Below are 20,911 nucleotides of genomic sequence, written 5' to 3' on the forward strand. Positions count from 1 at the left end.
AGCATCAGCTTAGAAGAGAGGCTGATCCTCAGATCCTGAAGTAAAACAAGATTGAGTGATTTAGAAAAGCTAAAGCGGCAGTTTGTTTTGTAATAGGTATGTGCTTCTTGCAGCAGGCATCTTCTATGGGGAAGGAAAATCCCCAAGCCCCTGAGGGCCAGCAGCCCCTGTGTGCTAACTGCCACCCAAGGTAATCTTGGTGCATCTCTTTAAATGTTGCAAAACTACCTGATACTTTTCCACTCCATGGGACAACTGGTACCTTGCAATGAACTTTCTGTTAATCCCCCCACAGCCTCCTGCCCTGGGAAGGGAGTCCCACCCCTACAGAGGCAGACTGAAAGCAATCTCATCTGCTGGGTTTGCTGTGTAGGAAGGCTTGTGGATTACCAGACGCTGGACAATTTAGAAAGGATCTAATAAATTCATATGAGGTTTGGTTAGATTTGTTGTCTGAGAGGGAGATGCACTGGTATGATATGAGTTTAGGTTTCATTTAAGATGGAAAGGTTTTTCACCTTAGATGTTGGATTATGGCCTAGCCAGGAAAAGTACAATTTGAGCAGGTGCAGCATGTCAGAATTAAGTGGGCCTTTACTTGGTATCAAATATAATAGACAGGTACCAGCTAGAAGCAGAGACCTTGCCCAGTACTAGAGGGTGGAGTAGATGGGTGCCTGTTTTTCTCTCTCCTAGTTTTCAGAGCCATAAGGAGTCTATCTCCACCATGCTGGCTGAGTTTCAGGGTTTCTCCAAGATGCCATGCCCCTTCTCACATACTGTAGCTCTGATGGGGAAAGACAAGAAGGAGCCCAGGAGCCCTGCAGCCTTTGCTCCTTTGACAGAGGCGTCAGCAGGACAAGGGCTGCAGCACATCGGCGCTGGCAGGTGAGGACACCTGGCTGGGATTCCCTTCGTCCCTGCCAGGTCACAGATTCATCCAGAGCTGGATGCGGCTGTTGTGTGGATGGAGAGGGGCTGGGCACTGAGGAGGCTGGGCCCAAGGGCCCTCATGAAGCTTTCCCCTCAGCGTTTCTCCCTGTGGGCACCAAAGTGGTGTTGGGCACCAAAGAGGAGCCAGAGAGCCCCTGACTGACTCGTGCTGTTAAACGAAGATGGCATCCTGCAGCAGCTCCTCTGAACTGTGCTTGCACTATAAGATAGTCTGAAAACTCACATTTTTCCTTTTGCCAGCCCAGAACTATCATTTTTACGGGAGGCTTCAGCACTACCAGCTTTGCTTGGGCTTTGCTGTAGCACCGACAGGCAGTGGTGGGCTCCGGTGTTTTGCAAGGGGGGCTCTTTTCCCTTTGATGTCCGTGTGTTAGCATGACAAAACTAGAGCCCTTGGGGAGGGAGCAGGGCCAACACTGGGCTTGTTTGCTAGAGATTTTCAAAGGGGAATCCCTCCCTGCCTGTAAATATCTGAGAACAGAGCTCCAGGTACCAGGTGCTTCTCCCACACGAAGCTGCTCAGAACTGTGCTGTGCTACCTGCACAGCACCAGCCAGCGAGACGATAGCTCAGTGACTCACGCAGGCCCTTTGGCAGGGGTTTCCAGTTTTCTCAGTGGAAATGAGATTCAGTTCCCACAGTTGATGTACCAAGCCCCTGCCCAGCCTCACTACTTTTCCCCTCCCTCCACGTTTGCCTTTTTATTTGAATGCTTCGGGAGCGGAAGGTGGCTCTGAACCAGGGCTGGGATCTAAGCACGGGAATCTCAACTCCAGGGACAATTTTAGAGTCAAATCAAGATTGCAGAGCCAACTTCTTCTTCCTTTTCTCTGTAAATAATCAGGTTCAACAGCTGCCTTCTCAGTGTATTGTGGGAAAGTCAGCTCCTGCCAAAATGCTGAGATGGAGAAAGGCAGGATGACCGCTGCTGTGTGCCAGTTGTGGCGGTCCCTAAACACCCCCTGTACCAGGGTGCCATGACTGATTGAGTAAGGACGGGTACAGAACAGAAGTGAAAAACAATTAAAATTTGCAATGTGCTTGGATGATTCTAATATGACCAGCCTGAACACTGATCTGTCATGAACTGTGGTCCTGCCGGGACTAAAATCCTGACTCTTTTGTCCTCAGAGCCACTCAGCAATGCATTTGCCAAGCACTCAGAGCCTTCCGTAAGTGAGAAAAAGTGAAGTTAAGAGAAGCAGGCTGAGACTGTGGGTCATGTTTGTTTATTTAATCTGAAGGTGGCTGCCCTGAAGACTCTTCGTTGGGTCAGTTGTTTGCAACCCAAACTTGTCACTGTGTAAAAACTGGTAGAACTAGATAAAGACAACAGGAATTGTCCTATAGCCCCGTGGGCTACAACAGGTAATAACAACCTGGCCTGGCTCTGTTAAAAAGACATGTGAGCTTTGGGTCGTATTGTTCAGTGGTATGGGAACCCAGCAGGGCCAGCCAGCTTCCCGGACACCCTGCAGATACTGGTGTTCACCTAACTGGGAAAGAGCTGCTGGGAAGGGTCAGCGAGGGGTTCATCTCTCTCACTCACTTCAGAAAATTGAATTCTTTTTGTACTTTTCCTCATTATTGCTATGACAATAGCACTACAAAGTGGCTTTTCATGGCCACTGTTGTGCTATGTGTTGTACAAACAGCAAAAGGGCTGTCCTGCCAGACCCAGGCTTGCAGCCCAAGGAAGTTCTGGTTCAGTTTTTTCTTCTGGCTTCTTTAGAAAAAGGATCTAGGAGGCAGGAGCCTCACTGGGTAGCACTGTCTGGTCTGGATATCAAAGGTTTATAAAAACACTTATGGCGCAAGCTATGTTTTCCTTGGAAAAGCACCTGAAGAAGCCACATCTCCTTTGGAGAACAGCTCACTTTAACCTGCTTCAGGCTGCTTCCACTTACTGCGTATTAATTGTTGAAGTATTTTAATAGCATTTGGTCAAGCACAGCTGAAACTCCTGGCACATTGCGGGACAACTGGGAAGGATATTTGACAGCTGTCGGTGGGAAAAGCCATGTATCCCAAGGGATAAGAGCCCTTGCTTTGAGGTTACTTGCATGTTACATGGAAAAGAAGCCAGACTGGGAACAGGAAGTGTGAAATGACTTATCCAAGGTCACACTGCGAATTGGTGGTGGAGGGTGAAATAGGACCATCAGGGTGGCATGTCACGGGGCTGCACCGCGCCTCGGGCTGCTCCTGCAGACGCAGACCCAGCTGGCTCCTGGCACAGCAGCGGCATCTGAGGGCAAGCGCTGGAGACCTGGTGAGTGATGCTGTCCTCAGTCATCGAGCTGCTGATCTATTGCTGATGAAATGCAGCTAATCACAGCTTGCCCATGGATGTTTAAAGAGGATTTAACAATCCAAACACAAATGCAACCCTGTTGCCTTAGAGAGGGTGTAGCTGTGAGCAGAATTTGGCCCTCTCTTTTAAACTTTGCAGTTTGTCTTGACTGCTTCATGCTTTATTTTTAGAGCATCATAAAGAGCTTTTGTTCCAAGGTATATTTAACAGGGGAGTGGAAGGGAAGTGGGAGGGTTTTGTGCATAGAGAATGTATCTCTTGGTCTCCTTCTTCTATCCCACCCCCTCACCAGATACTCTTGGAGGGTGGGGTATAAAAAAAAAAAATAAAAAAAAAGAAAAAATAATTAAAAATACTGAAATCATAGTCAAAGGGATTGTCTAGGCGTCCAGGCCTGGAAGCCTGTCAGGTGCCATGAAGCACACATTATCAGAAGAACACCATGGTGCCCAAGAGGATGGCAGGGGCCAGGCAGGAGCTGGCAGGCGCCTGTCCCTGCCTCCCCCTGGGCACCAACCCCTTGCCCGGTGCCATCCTCCACAGCCGGTAGTGGGGTAACCCTGGCTGGGGGGCGGCTGTGGGGGTCCCTCTGTGGGAATGGTGGTGGTAACGTTTCACCTGGCCTCAGAAAAGTACCCGAGAGCAAAGCCCAGCCGGCATTGCTGTACAGATAGACGTGTGGTGCTGACACAAAGGGGATGTTTTTGGTGTGAGCCATTTTAACGAAGCGCCGTAACTCCTGGAGGCTGGGAGAGCGCCTTGGTGCTTTGGGTAGGTGCATAGCTAATTGCATAAGAAATAAGACTGCATGCGAGAATGAGCACGCATGTGCCTAGCTAGCAAAGTTTCCCTGTCTGCCATTGCAGTAAGCTCCTTGCAGGAAACAGATGATGTTCTGGGTCAGTGGCAGCAAAGGAAAGGAGAAACTTAACGCTTAAAAACAGAGGCAGGAAAACTAAGAGAGACAGTCGCAGCTGCCGTTTTGGAGCCCCACTGAATTTTTTCAAAGGAGAATCTGTGCTTTTGTCCCTTCTGCCAGTCCATCCCAGCTTCCCAAGGAACCCTGTGGCTTCTCCAGCAGACTCCAGCAACAGTGGTGCCAGACAGGGCACGCAGCCTCACTGCTGACTGGCAGGCAGTTCCCAGAGCCCACTAAGCCCAGACGGCTCCTGCTTGCCCCTGCTTCCATCTGAGCCATGGCAAGAGAGCTGCAAGTGCAGCAGGGTGGGCTTACATCCCCTGAGGCAGGAGCAGGGCTCCCTGGCTCTTTCATCAGCTGTTTAAAGGGCTTAGCTTCGGGATCCTGCAGGCGTCTGGTGATTTCATTGTCCTCCTGTCCCCTGTCGCAGAGCAGCAGACGGTATCATCCGTGCTGTTATGCACAAAGCAGAGTCTGAACGCCTGAACGTTTCCATCCGGACATGGATTTGACCTAGTCATGGTCGTGCTGAGGCCCACAGGGCACCTTTCACTAAGGCAAAGCGTGTCAGCTTTGTCAGACACATTTCTCCCTTTCTTCTTTGACACAGTTTTTTTCTCAGGGAGGTCAGAATCCCGTGCCCTGCCATCCCCCTGCCTGGTCTGGCTCAGCTCAGTTTTCCCCTCCTTCACTTTTGTTGCTGGAATCTGGTAAATCTCTCTAAAAGGCTTGAAGAAACTTGGAGGTCCCCTAAGGGGATGTTGCACCTCTTTGCACTACCCAGAGCCAGTGGAATACTCCCTGGCTAGATCCAAGTAAAGGACAAGTACCCAGGTCTACAGCCCCAATTTTCATGAACTTGCCAAGGTTTTTGATTCTGGCTTAGATTGGCTTTGATTCAGCCCTCATTCAGCTGGCCTTTGGGTATTGCACTACCCCCTGTTGAAGGCTTTGGCAACCAGTGCTCTCCACACCTTTGGCTTTCGTTCCCTGGATGTGGGCCCTGGCTGCCCGGGTGGCGCGGCGGGGCCGGGGCCCACAGCAGGCCCCAGCAGCACCAGGGTCCGTCTGGCTGCACTTGGAGCTGGTGTAAGGCCAGGAGTCGTATAGGTGTGCTTGAAGGGTGTTGTACCCAAATTATTATGCTCTCTCCACGTCTGCCTGTGCAGACATGCCTTACGCCTGCCTGAGCGGGCTGGGAAGGCCATTTGCCACCAAGCTGGGGGAGCTGAAGACTTAGAAGTGTTCTCCTCTCCTGTATTCATCTGCTGGTGCCGGGCACCAAGTGGGACAGATTCAGTGAGACAGAGTGATGGGGGATGAGAATGAGTGGTGGAAGCCTTTCTTTTTCCCTTTGTTTTAAGGCTTGTATCAACTTGTCTCGTAAAATCCTCTCCTGCCTTCCAAATCGAGTCAACGTGAGTCACCCGCTGGGCCCATCCTTTGCCTCCTCATTGCAACACGGATGACAGAAACCGTCCAACAGGAGCGCTTGAATCCATGATGAGTTTTGTTCTATTGCATAAATCTTTTCACCCCTTGCAGGTGAGTTGCTCCAGAGTTATTGCCTGAGTGGTATTCCTGCAGACAGTTCCCAAATGGCGTGTGTCCGGGCTCCTCTCTGCATCGTTCCCGTCCGAGCTGTGAAGGCAGGACAGCGTGTGCGGGTGTACGGAGAAGGGTTCTCCCACAACCTGCTCTGTATGTATCCACTGTAATGGAAAAGATCCCCTGAGTCAGTGGCTTCCCTGCATGTCTTGGCATCTAACAATCTGTATTTTTAAAATTAATTCTTAAGAAAAAAAAAAAAACACAAACCTGCACAAACTTCCTGGAGTGAGCTGCTAAGAGAAGGTGAGAAAAAGCAAAGAGAAGCTTAGTCTGTAGGTACAATTACTATTTAGGAATGAGAGGAAACAAAGAGGCTTTTCTTCTTCCTTAATTTATTCCTGTATATATATGTATGCATTTTTGTCTGTATATTTATATATAAAGAAACAGCAAAGGACAAATCAGCCCCCAGATTCCGAAAAATGACAGCTCTTTGGCATTGCAGCACATGGAACACGTCCACCAAACTGAAACTAATTATCACAGAGATGAATAACCGAATCCACTCCTTTCTTTATCGCATCTTCTTTCCCCTGGGGGCTTCTCCCTCGTCCCCGCCCTCCTCCAGCCTCGCGAGCCGGCACGCAGAGGGTTACGGGCTGCACCTGTCTAGGTGTACCTGTCCCACGGCACCTGTGCCCGCAGCCAATCCGCGCCGCGCCGCCAGCCTACCTGTCAGCAAAATACCTGCACGCGAAACCTCGACATAAATCAAACACTGCGCTTCGCAGGCAATGTCTGTGCTTAGCAGGTACTAGCAGGGAGAAGTCGTCAGAATTTACCGTCCGCAAAGATTTGGAAACTTGGGGAAATATGTCTAACGAACTCGAGTAAGTAGAGGTTGCTTTATTTACCTGGTCCCCCTGCGTGTAGTCTGAGGGCTTTTTCTCAGGCTTGGTTAAGGACTTTAGGTCTGAATGAACTGGACTCCTCGGGTTAATCTGTCCAGCTGTTAGCAAATGGAAGTGAAAAAACGGACGGGAACTTTTTTCAGCCTTTCTGTCCCTCGCTAACCTGTTGCTGCTCTTAAGAGAAATTGCTTCAGATTGTTGTTATTTAAGAGAGTTTTTTAAATCATGATTTTTTTATTTTTTTTTCCCCCAGACTAAAACTTAACACTTTAGGTTTTTGTCTAGAGGCAACTCTGTTCTGCCTCAGTCCAACAAAATCTAACTTATGCTACAGTGATCTTATGTTGTTGTTTTTTTTTTTTTTTGTAGAGAATACCTTCCAAAGTATTTACTAGTTTTGGATGAGTTTCTAGCATTTTTTAATATTTTTTTTTTGGGGGGGGGGGAGGTAAGGACATAAGAGAGGGGAGCACATTAAAGTGAATGGATTCACATTATTCTATCAAGTAATAGAATTGTTACAAACTGTAACTGATTGTACTCATTTATTTTGATCTTTTATTATTTTTATATATATATTTTTTGAAATCAAGGAAAAGCATTTAACATTTTGCTGATTCTGTATAACTCTTCCCTCTTATCTTGGGACCTCCAAAATATTTTGGACTTTGGATACTGATGGTTATGCATTTGCCTAGCATGCCTTGCACCTCTGGAATACAAGCAAAGGAATGTCATAATAGCATGACATGATGTGCTAAAGGCTGGTGGTATATTGAACTGTGATATAGAAAATTAGTGAATGCTGCTGTCAATCTAGTCTTAGAAAGCTATCTAGTTATGTAGCCCCATATGAAATAAATCAAGAAATGTATTAATAATAAAATTTATTAAAAATATACACACAGATATGTGTATATCTGGGTACAGATACAGTGCTTCAGAAGGTTTATTTTGAAAGAAAAAGCACGTACCTGTATATGTTTACAAGCCTGACGGAGGTGTTGTGACAGCTAATCTCTTAATAACTGAGAGCCCTGAAAAGGTGCAGCACCGATTATTATTTTATGTAAATACTGGGATCCGTATGCTTGGATCGATTAAGAATCAGTGACTTAAATTTTCACCTTTGAACTCTTTGAGTAATTTATAGTTGGTGTTTTTTAAACTTAGAGTCAGGCCATGTGGTTTACTCTCAAAATGCTAAAGAGCGTTTCTGTGTGTACACAGAGCATTGCAGCATTAGATTGATGTATTACTAATTACGGACTGGGGCATTATGTTACCTGATGAATTACATGGTTGCTTGACTCTTCTCTTTCTAACGGACTGTTAACCCCTGTGCCTTTCACATGAGAAAGGGGGACCTGATGGGAGTAGCATCCCTTTTGTGATTCAGATCTCAGTGCCAGAGACTGATAAAGATGCAGAGGTTGCTATCTGCTTGCAGTCCTTAGCACAGATCTGCATGGAGCTTTGGTTACCTCGGCAGGTAAAAGGCTCTGCAATGTCAGTCCAGATTGAGCCCACAGACACATTCACAGATCTCTGAAAACCCCGCTTTAGTTCAGTAGTCCACAGCTGGGGAAAATTTGTCTGGGAAGTGCAAACAAGTGGGCCCTGCAGACAGGTGGGCCCTGCAGGCAGCGTGTGCTGGTGCTGCACTGTGGGGCAGGTACCTGCGAGCTCTCCCAGGAAGAAATCGTGAGCACAAATGTCCTGAAGGGCCTCACTGCAAAGCTCTGCTGACCAGGGAGCAGGATGCCAAAGGCCCAGCCACCAGGTTTGGGCAGTTTTGGGTGCTGTGCCTCGGTGGGCAGGAAGCACTGGGGGGAAGACGAGCACTGTAAGAGCTGCTGGGCCATGGGGCTGGCACAGTCGTTGTTCACCTCTGAACACCTGGGCCAAAGTCGTACAGGGGCAGCTTTGTGGACACCAGTGGAAGGGAAGGGCTCTGGGGACAGTTTCAGAGGATCTGGTAAGGGCAGCAGTGCCTGTCTGTCCGTCTGGCAGAGATGAGGCTCTTTTACGCAGCCCCCACAACGAGCTGAGCTGTGCGTGTGCCCAGATGTAGCCGACTGTCAGGAACCTGTGGTATCCCTGAGGACTGGTGCTGTCACCCAAAATGACAGGGAGAACCATCTCTCATCTTTCCCTTTGCAACTTTAATTTCTCAGAAAGGACTGGGAAGAGGCTAGCACGGCATGAGAGAATGAGATGTTTTGCCTATTATAAAATATTCTAACTGATAATTTCCATAGTCTTCTATATTGAACTTATGTCTAATGCTGCAATGCGTGGGCTTGAAGGAGTTAACCAGGAGTTACTCCCAGTTGTGGTTTTGTGGTCGAAACCATGATCGCCAGAAGCAAATTTTTGTCATGCATAAGGTGTGTTATTAAAACTTGAGTTATGCTCCTGGTGAATGAAAAGTTAAAGCCCTTTTATAAAATCCTGGCAGTAAAGCACACACGGGATAACCGTGCTGAAGCAATGTACACTTTCAAGGGAGATGTGTTTTTTTCTTTCTTTATTTTTTAATTATATAAAGAGAAAGAGAGATTTGTAAATTAAAGAAACAACAACCAAATAGCTGCTATGCAATTCAAAACAAAGAAGTAAAAGCTCTCTGAATAAACTCTAGACTCAAAGCAGAGATAAATCAACATTTACATAGTATCTCTGCTTTGATGCTTTGGGTCACATTTTCAATTGATTGGTACACCAACATAACTCCAATGAAATTTGTTGAACAAAGACAGTTACAGTGATGGGGATCTGCTCCCACTTGTCCAGTCTGGCGTTCGAGCTGTTGATCAGCACAAAGTGTTTATCCGGAAATGCACTTACACGGACCTGCACCTGCGAGCGCTTCGCTTCAGCTGACTGGCAGAGACCGCTCCCGATCTGTGCCTCGGGTCCTCCCGTAGTGTGCTCAAGGATGGCGAAGGCAACAGCCGAAAAGTCCATTAACCGGGAACTGAGTTAACATCTGATTATGTTCTGGCTGAAACTCTGTTGCTAATACCCAAGTTTCAAAGGCTCAGAAGATAAGACAATGTGATGGCTTGTTTGTTGTTATTCCTCTAGGTGTTACGTTTTTCTGGCTGGTGGCTGTGGTTATGGGTGAGAGTAGCAAGGTGTTAGACACTGTGAAACATATGATCCAAAGTGGTCCTTGTTCATAACCAGAAGTATTCAGAGGAAAGGGGCAGGGGTCATTTACCAAGATACTTGGCTCCCAGGTGCCAGCCACCTACTGTATTAAGTTTTTGTTTCTTCTCTTTATTCTGTCTTTGCCAAGCATCTGAGCTGTGATGCTTACTCTCAAGAAATGCATTATTTAATGGGCTTATACCTAGAATGGAATGAAGCATCCTTGTTTGGCAAAAGCATTGTTCAAAACACATCATGAACTTTTTTGATTAAATAGCAAAGTGAAAGGCTTGCCTGGCCTTGGGGACATATGTTCAGAGGGTACTCTTGTGGCCAAGCACATTACAGGAGATCTTGCCAGCTGAGTGAGAACTGGCCAGCCTGAAAAGTCCCTCAAGGATAGGAAGAAAGGGAAAAGCAAATGGGGAGAGCCGACCTGGGCTGCCTCTCCCCAGGTTTGCAGAGAGATCAGAGTGCAGCTGAAGAAGGTTCGTCTGCTGCCAGACATCAGGCAAGGAGGTGGGCAGGGGAGCGAGGTGCATCAGGTGAGGCTTGTGGCAGCTCTCCTGCCCTGACACACGCTTCCTGTATCCTCTTGGGCAACTCACTGGAGAACTCATCTCACCCACCTTCACCCAGCTGCAGTCCAGGTGCCAAGTTTGTTAGCTGACTGAGTTTGCAGTCAGCAGGAAGAGCCCAGCACAGCCCAGCCTAAAATGGGTGGACTGAACTGTCCTGTTTGCTCTCAGAACACGAAGGAGGCCTGAGACTCAACATGTAACTCTAAAAAGCAAATTTTTGGTATGCTTAATATTAGTCTCTGCTCTTACTGCATTCTGAAGTGAGTGCTGAGCATCAGACAGGAAAATGTAACTCCAGGAGACAGCCCCATTATTAAGTGTGTAACTGCAGGATCCTCTGTCAGGATGCGACGAGGGAAGTACAGAAGCTTGAGTAAAACTGGGCTCTGTTCTCTGTCTGGGATCCTAGGCCCTGCTACAGTGCAAACAACACGTAATTGCTACATTAAAACCTGATTACCTGAAGAGCAGGAGAAAACAAACTTTGTCTCAAAAGATTGCATATTACTTTATTGCTACCATTGGGTTTTTTCATCCAAGTCTTGTAAAGCTGTGATTTGTATTTATTTATTATTTCTTAAAAGTCACAGCTCTTGGAGTGAGGTGAGCAGATGAGAATTAAGAAGTAAAATAGCCAGTAGCTAGGTTGTTGGATGTGGAAGCTCTGGAAGGAAATCTGTAAGCACTGAAAACAAAAGCAATAACTGGAAGCAGCCAATTCTCCAAGTTATGAAGCCCTCCTTGTCATTTGTAAGCCTTCTCACAGTGTTGGAGGGACTGGGAGCTTCAATACAGTGTGTGCGTGTGTGTTAGGTGTTGGTGGAGGGGAAGGTTTGTGTTCATGAATACATGTACACACAAGGTGTCTCCTTATCTGTCTACAGGGAAAATAAGAGAGTAGAAGCTGTGTTTCAGACATGCCAGGTGACAGCAGACGTTCACTCAGAGGCCCTTGTTCAGGGCCTGTTTGTTGTGTTCTCCCTTTGAAGGCAGATCACCCTGAAACTCGGGCGCCTCAAAACTGAAGCATCAGACATCACAAAGCAGCTCCTGAAAAAAAAAAAAAAAGTAGTTGCAATTCCTGAACTGCAAACTGATTCTGTGCTGTAATTTGTTATGTTAGGCAGGAAAGGCACTAAAACACGAATCATTTGTGAAATATGATTGTGTGGGTGGATAGCTCAAGGATGATGTTATCAGGTAAAACAATACCAGCTGGTGTCCCCCCAGCATCATTCAACACCGAATCGTCGGTGGAACCCTTCAGGCTAGCAAGGCAGGAACCAGTCCAGTGCTTGTGAGGTTTATAGCAGAGATTCGGATCTAGTCCTGTTCCTTCACCTTCACTGAGCATCCTTGGACAAGTCGTTGTAATGTCAGTTCCCGTTCCTCTGTTTCTCCTCCTGTGATAGTAAATAGCTCCAAAAGCATGGAGTTAAGCTGGTGAAAAATGGAAGAACTTTGAGTTTGGATCTAGGATTTATGGTTTGTTCCTGGCAAGTCACTCGGGCATACCGGCTCCTGGCAGGTTTGTCTGTGGGCTCAGGTTGCAAACCGCTCCAAGTGGCTTCAGCTCCACGGGCGAGCTGGGGAGGGGGCTGCATCCTGGAGCTGGGCAGGGCTCTCGGCCCCCAGTGTCTGCCCACGAGACACGGCGCCTTCCCCCTGTCCCACTGTCTGTGCGTGAAACAGAGCTGAGGGATGGCTAGGAGACATCTGGCTGTGGTGCCAGGCTCAGTGCTGCACTGCCAGAGGCCGATCCTGCAGGTGAAATGCCCCTGAAGAAATCCAGTGGCCCAGGGTGCATTTTCACCCAGTTGCCAGTGAAAATACTTCAGGCCTGTAGGCAGGGGAGGTCAGGGCCCTGAGATTCAAGGTCTCTTAGGGCTTTCACAGCTGTGAATCGACACTGTATTGTACTTGGCGTCTAGGCGACATTTCTCATCGTTAGTCTGTGTGTTTCTTTGTTTTGCTGTCCTGGCTCTGTCTCTCTCTGGATTTTTGCCCGACTGTGACAGTACACATGCAGATAGTTGTACGGCCGCATTGTCTTTAGATATGCTTTTATTAAACTTGTGAAGATAGAGTAAAAATCAGAATATAGCTCAGAAGCTTGGATTTATAAACTAGGCTGTTCGATGGGATGTTGTTCTTCCTCTGCAAGGGGGCCTGATGTACAGGCTAACATCTCCACCCTGAGAAAGCAGATATAGTAAATGCTGATGCTTTTGTCCTGCTCTCCCAGGTGTAGCAGGGATCTACTGATGAGAGACTCTTGGGGAGCATCAGGGTTATCTCATTAGGGAGGTGAGTGCAATGCACAAAACCAGGGCTAATAATAGCCCCCGTGTGCATGGCCTGGGATATGTCTGAAGTCCTGTGGGCTAGGGTCTCTGTTAGGAGGCTTGGAATTCCTGCTACTGGTTGCCATGGGTTCCCCGTTCCTTTGACAACTTGATGTTTCCCTGTAGCCATCAGCATCTGGCATGGCCAATATTTAGGTTGCAACCTAATCAGTTATGGGGAGAGAACAAAGACAAGCAACACAAAGCTTAAAGGCCAGCAAAACCACCCACTGAAACCCAATAAAAGGCAAAAGGAATACAAGTGTTTCTTTCCTGCTTGGCTGATCTCCCCACCTGGACCCTTTGGGCATATTCTCCTGTTTCAGCATAACCTTGAGTGTTTATTCATAATCAGGAGGCCACTGTTATGGTAGACTTGACAGATAAATTGGGGAAACACGGATTGGGTGGGATGGAGCATGGAAAGGAGGCTGGTATCACCTTATGTCAAATTCTAAACTGTTTGGAAACAAATAGACTGCTCCCTTCCCAAAATCATGCCCTGCTTTGCGCATGACCCCGAGGCCCCAGCGGGGTGAGTCTGTGCACACAAGAAGGGCGGCCGCTGGGCCCATGTGTTTGTGTTTCACCAGCCGATCCGCGCTTTGTCTGCACTGCTGCACCAAGGCAACTGCCTGTCCAAGGAACGTTTGTTTTGCCAAACAGAGCAGTTTGCAGTGGACAAACATGGTGTAACCGCATGGAAGAAGCATCACAGGGAGTGATGAAAGTGAAGTTCACATGTGTTTGGATCTGGATTTGGATCCAGATCTTTCCTGTGTCTCTACTTTGCGTAGATTGCTAATGCTGAGTTGGAGGTAGGGCGTAGAAACAAAGCAACGTGATGGCATGCTGTGGCTGCATGAACTGATGTGCATCTGATGTCAAAAAGGTGCCTCTAAACGTGTCATCATACCTGCTGATCTCCTCACATCACCCTCTTTCTTTAGGCACTGGCTAACCCTGTTGGTTCTTTGGAATAAGGTCAGAGCAGTCTGCTCTGGAAAAGTAAGGTGGGATGGGGTCTGTGGTGGGTCTCATCTGCAGAACTGCCCCAGCTGCAGGGTTCTGTCTGAGACGATAGTTGGCTCTACACAAATTAATTTCAGTGACTGTTAGGTATCATATGAACTCATATGGAAGAAACAAAGTGGAATAAAGAGGATGCCCATAATGTCAACTTGGTCCAGGTCCCCAGCTGGGTGAATCAGTGCAAGCTCCCTGGGACCGATGCAGTTGCCAGAGCATGGCAGGAGCCACTGTGTTGGCTGGGCTGTTGCCCCCCTGGCTTCCAGGGGCTTTTCCAGTCCCTTCTTTCTGCTGGAGTTTGCTGCTTCTGTAATGGGAGTAACATAAGGCAACATGTGCTCACGTTCTAGGTCTCCTCCAGTTTAGTGCATGCATTGGGGCTTTAAGAAAGCACCTTTAATTTAACAGATTTCGGGTAGGGTGGGTTTTCTGTTGTGCCACCTCTGCTACAGAGACAGTTTCTCCTAGAAAAGGCATGAGGTGGGCAGGGATGAGGTATCAATGTCTACAAGCATCATAGCCAGGGCTACCCAGCAAAGCCAGAAATCACATGTGGAAATAAGATGTAGGTTCCTATGGCACCGTTCAAGCTTGTATTCTTTGTAAGCTGGACACAGCTGCAAGTGGTTGTGATCTCGAGCTCCCCCACCCATGCTCCTCTGCCTCCAAAGTGTAGACAAGGTGATAAAATCCTAAAGCAGCTCACGCTTATGGTGGTTGTGCCACGCCGGACAGACAAAGCAGGGAGGCAGAATGGAGTCGCAGAACAAGGAGTGCCTTGGTTGAGAGCTTGGGTGAGGGAGAAGAAAGCTCCAAATCATTTTTCCTGGTAATATCTGTGCTTTTTTAAGCTCCTGAATGCTTTGTTGCTACATCCTACCATGGTGTGTTTATCTATGTTGATTACAAGTGATAGGAGTGGAGTCTCACCCTGAGAGCAAGCTCTGTTGCTGCCTATTCTTCCTTGAGAAGATCGGATTGAGAATGGGTGAGGATTCCTGTCCAGACAGGACTGAACAGCCCATCGCCAAGTCGACAGCAGTGAAATCTGAGTCATGCCGATTGCTCGCCTTGGAGACAGCAGCGGCACTGAAGGGGAGGGAGGGCTGCGTGAGAAATGCTAAAGACAACGAAACTCACAAAACACCTGGTGAAGTTTCATGCATGAGGTGAAACCGGTGCTAGCGCATCATCACGGCGTGCGAGGGAGAAGAGGAGCGAGCTCAGCATCGCCGTTATTCCGGGGCGCGATGGGAGCTGGCAGGGGACAGACCTGCCACCAGGAAGCTGCTGCTCTCTCTGCCAGCCTGAGCCCAGGCCCCTGCCGCCAGTGAGCACTGAAACCAGTGGGAATGGGGTGCCCTTACTGGCTTACTGTGCAGGAGCCAGGCTGCCTTAGCTGGGCTCTCAGGGAGGACGTCAGGGTCACGTCTGCACCCCTCCAGTTTCCAGCCCATGAGCATCTGCTGAGCACCTGGCTCTTCACTCTGTCGGCTCACACTAAACGGGCTGGCAGTGCCTATCCTGGTTGGCAGTAATTGGGAGTTTCAGAGATGCCAAATTCCTTTCAAGATAAATTATTGTTCTCCAAGTGATTCACTTAAAATTCAAGCCCAGGCCTCATTACAAACGTATGGAGAGTAAGGTAATGGAAACATCTTATTCCTTATAAAAATGACATTGAAGTGCAATGCTCATTACCTGAATTCCTGTGCATTTTCTTTGCCTTCCCATAGAAAATTTAGCAATTGAAAACTTTCTGCTCTTGGCAACTTTGAAGATTTAAAGCCATTTTACTTCTTATTTTTCTAAGCCTCTTCCACTAACAAAAAAAAAAAAAAAAAGATTTTACCATTCCTGAAAGTTTCCATTTGATGAAAAAGTCATTTCTGACTGCAAAGCTTGTTTGTTTTCTTATGGTGAGTGCAGTGAGCTGTGGTGGTGACACCGTGTACACGTGGCTGATGGACGTGACAGGAGCACAGCCCTGATTCAGCCTCTCCTGAGCGGGGTGAACCTGCAGCACGGAGCACCCAGGGGATGTGTGGAAGCACTTCTGTGCTGCCTGCTAGTAGGATTTGCTGGGGGAAAGGGAAAGATGACCAATATTTGGGTAATTATGTACCTGACAGTTTATTAATATAAGATGGAGAGACCCAGAGAAAGTACCAGTAGAGAGAAGAGGCAGGACATTTTTTTGTACGTTGCTTCTCAGCACATGTAGTCCCATCCGTCTGTCATGTAGTTTTAGTGGAAGGATGTTGTGATTTGCCTGTCTACTTCCCTCAAAGTGAAATCATTTACTGATGATTGAAAAACAAAACAAAAAAAACCAACAACTTAGAATGGAGCTAAATTTTAAACCCATAAACAGCAAAGAAAAATGAGTTTTGTTTTCTTCTGGGTGGGTCAAGTTCTCTGAACGCTGGGTGATATTTTGTGGTCTGCACTGGCCTTTACCTCAAAGTTCACAGAACAATTTTACAAAGTTTCCTGATCGTATTGCATCCAGGTCACTGAGCAGCATCCCACCCTGACAGCACGTGCTCTGGCTGGCCAGTACATGTGTGTATGGGGGGAGCAATCGCAGATGTTGAGGTGGTTTTTTTTTTTCATCCTTGGGGCAGGAGGAGGGATGCAGAAGTACATCTGCCTCTGTGCAGCCCGCCAGAGACACTCTGGCCTATTTTTGACAATAGCTACAGGCAGGATTAGGAGTCCCAATGAGGCTGGGAGTTAAGCACCAGGAACGCAGCCCTTCTCCACTCCAGCAGTGCCTTTGGGAAGCCCTTCATGTGTTCAGCTGGGTGGCATGGAAATTTCAGTGGAAAATTAGTATTCTTCATCCCTTGCTTCCTCCGTCTGGCTTAGTTTTAGATCTGTGCGCCTGATGAAGAATGACACCATGAACTTCCAGAAGTTCTCCTACACCAATGAAGATGAAGCCTGGAAAACCTACCTGGAGAACCCCCTGACTGCAGCCACCAAGGCGATGATGAGGGTGAATGGAGACGATGACAGCGTGGCTGCCCTGAGCCTCCTCTATGACTACTACATGGTATGTTCCTATTGGGGCTGGCTGTCTTGGGGGAGTCTGTCCCAGAGGACAAGTGTGAAGGTAAAACACGCTGAGCCACCTGAGGAGAGTACCCACCTCCTGAACTCTTTGTTGTTCGTACAGTGATCCCTGTATAATGCCCACAGGCATAGAGTGCCACTATTATCCCCAGTGCACAGATGGAAAACTGAGGCATGAAAGAGCCTCGCACTGTAGAACGAAACCAGAACAGGGTGGAAGACTGAAACTGGGTGTCTTGAGTCTCAGGCTGGTGTTCTTTTTACATGACAGCTTTCTTGTAAGAAATAGGTATGCTTTGAGAGACATGAAGTTAAAACAACAATGTGCTTTGCAGACCCTAGCAGCTTAATTTTTTTCCAGTGCTGCTGCAGGATGGGGCTTAGTGAAACGTGGGCAGGATTTACACCTAATTGAAACCAGTAAGACTGATGTTCCTATTCAGCTGGGTGTTTTCAAAAGTCATTCCCAGGACAAGATGGTGTGGCTTGCCTAAAGTTACCTTGGGAGTCCGTGGTAGAACCAGCAGGAGAGCCCAGGTCTCCCGTGTCCTCGCCCAGTGTTTATTATTCACGCAGTGTTTTATCTATGAGACTTCACTTGCCACACAGACAAGGCTAATTTTGCTTCTGCTTTCCATGAATAAAATCTAACAATAAACAAACTCTTTGTTCTGCCTTGTTCTAGGTCCCAAAGGAGAAGAGGATTCTTCCGTCTGGTATGATGGGACGCAATGAACTAGGAAAGAGGTTAGCTTCATTTTTGCTCTCTATAGCAGTCTAATTCTCCTGCAGCTGCTTGCATGCATGATGGGTCTTTTAGCTTGCATAAAATAAACATCAAAGCACGGTGTTATTACCAGCAACAGTGGAGGTTATTAACCCTGAGACATATATTAAAATTCTTTAGGCCAAATCCCAAGCAGGTATAAATTGAGCTACACCCATTTACACAACTGAGGATCTGTCTAGCTGTGTTCAGAGTAGTTGCACTGATTTGCAGTAGCTAAAGAATTTATTTAAAGAATTTATTTCCTATTTTGTTCCAGTTGGAAAGGGGAAAGGGAGTAAGCATTGGCAGTGAGAGGGGAATGACAAAGTTCTCTTCTGTTCACTGGGCTGATAGGGGTTTCTGTTCCAATTGCTTCTAGTCTCCCAGGATTCTCTTCCAGTGACTCCCATTTGTCCTTTGAGGTTTTCAGATAATTAACTATGAAATTAATAGCTCATTTGCCACTATGAGTTCAGTTCCTCTTCCTGGATGCTGTATACTTTGGCAACCTTTTCTGGTTGTCTGTTTGTAACTATCTGACAGAATAAGCCTCTTAAAAGATACTTCATTTCTTCTTCATAAGTAGGCCGAGTTAAGCTGTTTTCTCCTCTCTGAAAGGCCACTGCATTCTGAACAGTATTTATAGCAGTGGAATGTTTTTTTATTAACTACATAGATTTCACCATATACCTGAAGGTGAAGGTCTCAAAGCAGAGTGGGTGGGAGCTACGCAATCAGCTTTATTTCCCTTAGGAAAGCTCATGCTGCCAAGAGGTGTGGGGTTGATAACGTGGGGATTGGTTTGTTTTCTGAGCATGGTAACAGGGGCAATAAACCACCTCTTCCCACCCGAGCAAGGGCTGCAGAGCCAGCAGGATCACAGTCACTGCTGCAGAAGGGACCAGTTCTTGGGATGCTGCACCAAGGGATGGTTTGTGTGTGCGGCAGGAATGCATTTTGTCCATGTCTTTATCACCTGATAGCTCCTATACTTGGTCTCTTCTGATTTGAAGCTTGAGCCATACATCTCATTTCTAATATTGCAACCTTTCACTCATCTCATGATCTGTGGGAGTTTTGCCTCCTAAGTTTCTGGAGTTGTGTGAACTAGTGCAAGTCAGCTTTCTTAAAAAATAAAATAAATTCATTGCCAATGAGCCCTGAAAAGACCACATAGCAGTTATATTCTGTATCTTCCCTGCTGCTCTGAGTGTTTAATAGTCTAAATAAAGAAGTGATGGATGTAGGCCCTGGATCTGCAGCTCCTAACAACGTCTAAAACATGTTTTCTGATTCTGTGTGATCATCCTTTATCTGCTGAGCACCTCTGGCTCTTGCTGATTGCACTGAGAGGTGTGTGAGTGAGTGGAGACCCTTGGGCCTGTCAGGTCTCCTGTATCAAGCAGGAGATGTACGCTGCTGACTCAAGGTCAGCTGGCAGCTAGGCTGTGCAGTTTGCTTCCCAGCAGTGCGTTAAGGCATTTGCATCTTGCTGGGGTCGTCCACCCTCTTCCCTGGTTTGAGACGGGATCCTTTTTCCACCAGGCACTGCCATGGAATGGAATACGACCCAGAGATCGCATCCTTTGATGGCTCAGCCCATCTCATGAAGCTCTTGTCTGAAAACACTTCCATGACCCAAGAATATTGTGAGCCGCAGAAGAAGAATGGCTTAAATCTTGAAGGCATCCCTACTCCTCACAAACCAGCCATGCTTCCACCAGGTGTTAGCAAGCTGGATGCCACACCGGACACCTACATGGTCCCTCCAGCGGATGTATACGACAACAGCTCATTGAACTCCCTCTTCGAGACCATCCCTGTGGCCCCAGCACAGCAGAGGTGGCAGCCAGACAGCACTTTCAAAGAGGATCCCCAGGAGGTCAGAGCTGTTGGTTGCATGCTGTCAGTGCAGCCCAGGGGGTACTGCGTGACGCTGTCTCTAATTTGGGGTTTGCTCATGCTGGAGTCAGTGGGAGCTTTGCTTTTGCATTACAAGCTTGATGCCATTTGCATTGAATTACTGGGGGGTTTACACTGATTTTAGAAGTAAGATAAGACTTTGAAATGAGGCTCCATGTTTTAACAGAGGCCTCTGTTGTAATGACTGGAGAAGGTGAATCAACAAAGCAATCTAAGTTTCTAGTTTTGACTGTTTTGTTTCCACTTTTCTACAGTCGCTTCTCTTCAGTGATATCCTCAAACCCCAGCCGGAGCCACCTTGCCCTGAGAGTTACGCTACGGACAGTGTTAAGAGGTAACTGCCAGTCCATGACCTTTGGGTTTCCAGGGCACTTGGCTGTGTATGTTTCCTGGGGAAAGACCGCAGCCCTTTCCTTGCCCCAGTACCAGTGTTGGCAGGAGCCATAGCAAACTTAGAGATGTCACAGTTTTTCATGCTTGTCCCTGGTGTCTTAGAAGCAAGTTGCTCTTCCATGACATTTTAGACACAGAAGTTTATGAATTTTAGTGTGTGAAATTTGAAGCAGGGATTAGGATTTGAAATGTTTCATTGAAAAGGGATAAAACCCAGTCTTAAATTCAAGCTGCTAGATGGATTTGGGCCAGCTCATGCTTTTAGTGTGGTTCAGATTGTACTCTGTTGGCCAACCTGGTGTAAATCCAGTGCCAACTGTTTTCACTGCTGTGGTCACATCTCCTTAGCACCTTAGCCCAAGTGAAGATGTGGCACTGAGGTCTCCCATGTGAGGGTTTGTTGGGTGCTACAATCCCCTTTCTGGGACCACTGCATGGTTCCTGTGTAGATCCAGGTGGCTGCACCATCTTTCTACAAGCTACTTGGAATGGGGGTAAATGACAAAGAAAATGAGGATGTCAGCTGATAAGGGTGAAAAACAGCCTCCTCCTAATCTAAAGTATAGGTTCTTACTTAGGGTTTAGCACTGTTAGTGAACATTTATTACATGCCTAAAACATGAGAGAGATTCCATCCTCTTCCATCCCTCTCTCAGGCAGAGCTTTTCTGCTCTAGATATCACATCAAATCTCCAAGTAGGTAGCATTATTCCACCTCCCACTTTTTATTTGCCTCCTGAATCACCTGGCTCAGTGACTCAGCTGCCAGACGTGGGGATTTTCACACAGACATCAGCTCACACTCATGAGTGAGAGGCTTTCTGTTTGCTGTTTATTCCTGTACTGAAGTTCTCTGGCTCTCCTGGCTCTAGATAAGAGGAGTTGCCAAGTCTGTCTTCAGAGATGGCATCACTGGGGAGGTGGAAGCAGGAAAAAGAGTTGGTGACATCCACAGAAGTATACTGGTTACAATAATGTATTGTTTTTT

At 47.2% G+C, this 20,911-nt stretch overlaps 1 protein-coding gene across 3 annotated transcripts in view; it reads left to right on the forward strand.

The window, feature by feature from the left end:
* Positions 1 to 6,443: 6,443 nt before the first annotated feature.
* The window catches only part of GRHL3 (grainyhead like transcription factor 3), a 28,261-nt gene continuing 13,793 nt past the window's right edge, over positions 6,444 to 20,911 (forward strand). Inside the window, exons 1-5 of one of the 3 annotated variants that reach the window (XM_068657941.1) lie at positions 6,444 to 6,628; positions 16,632 to 16,818; positions 17,524 to 17,585; positions 19,153 to 19,489; positions 19,785 to 19,864. In XM_068657941.1, the coding sequence (XP_068514042.1) occupies positions 6,612 to 6,628; positions 16,632 to 16,818; positions 17,524 to 17,585; positions 19,153 to 19,489; positions 19,785 to 19,864 (683 nt within the window). In that variant the 5' untranslated portion in view covers positions 6,444 to 6,611. Of the gene's footprint in view, positions 6,629 to 14,465; positions 14,590 to 16,631; positions 16,819 to 17,523; positions 17,586 to 19,152; positions 19,490 to 19,784; positions 19,865 to 20,911 lie in introns of those variants that run through there. The other 2 variants (XM_068657940.1, XM_068657942.1) reach the window with 2 other exon arrangements.

Source organism: Anas acuta, chromosome 21 (genome assembly GCF_963932015.1).
Source record: "Anas acuta chromosome 21, bAnaAcu1.1, whole genome shotgun sequence".
NCBI lineage: Eukaryota > Metazoa > Chordata > Aves > Anseriformes > Anatidae > Anas > Anas acuta.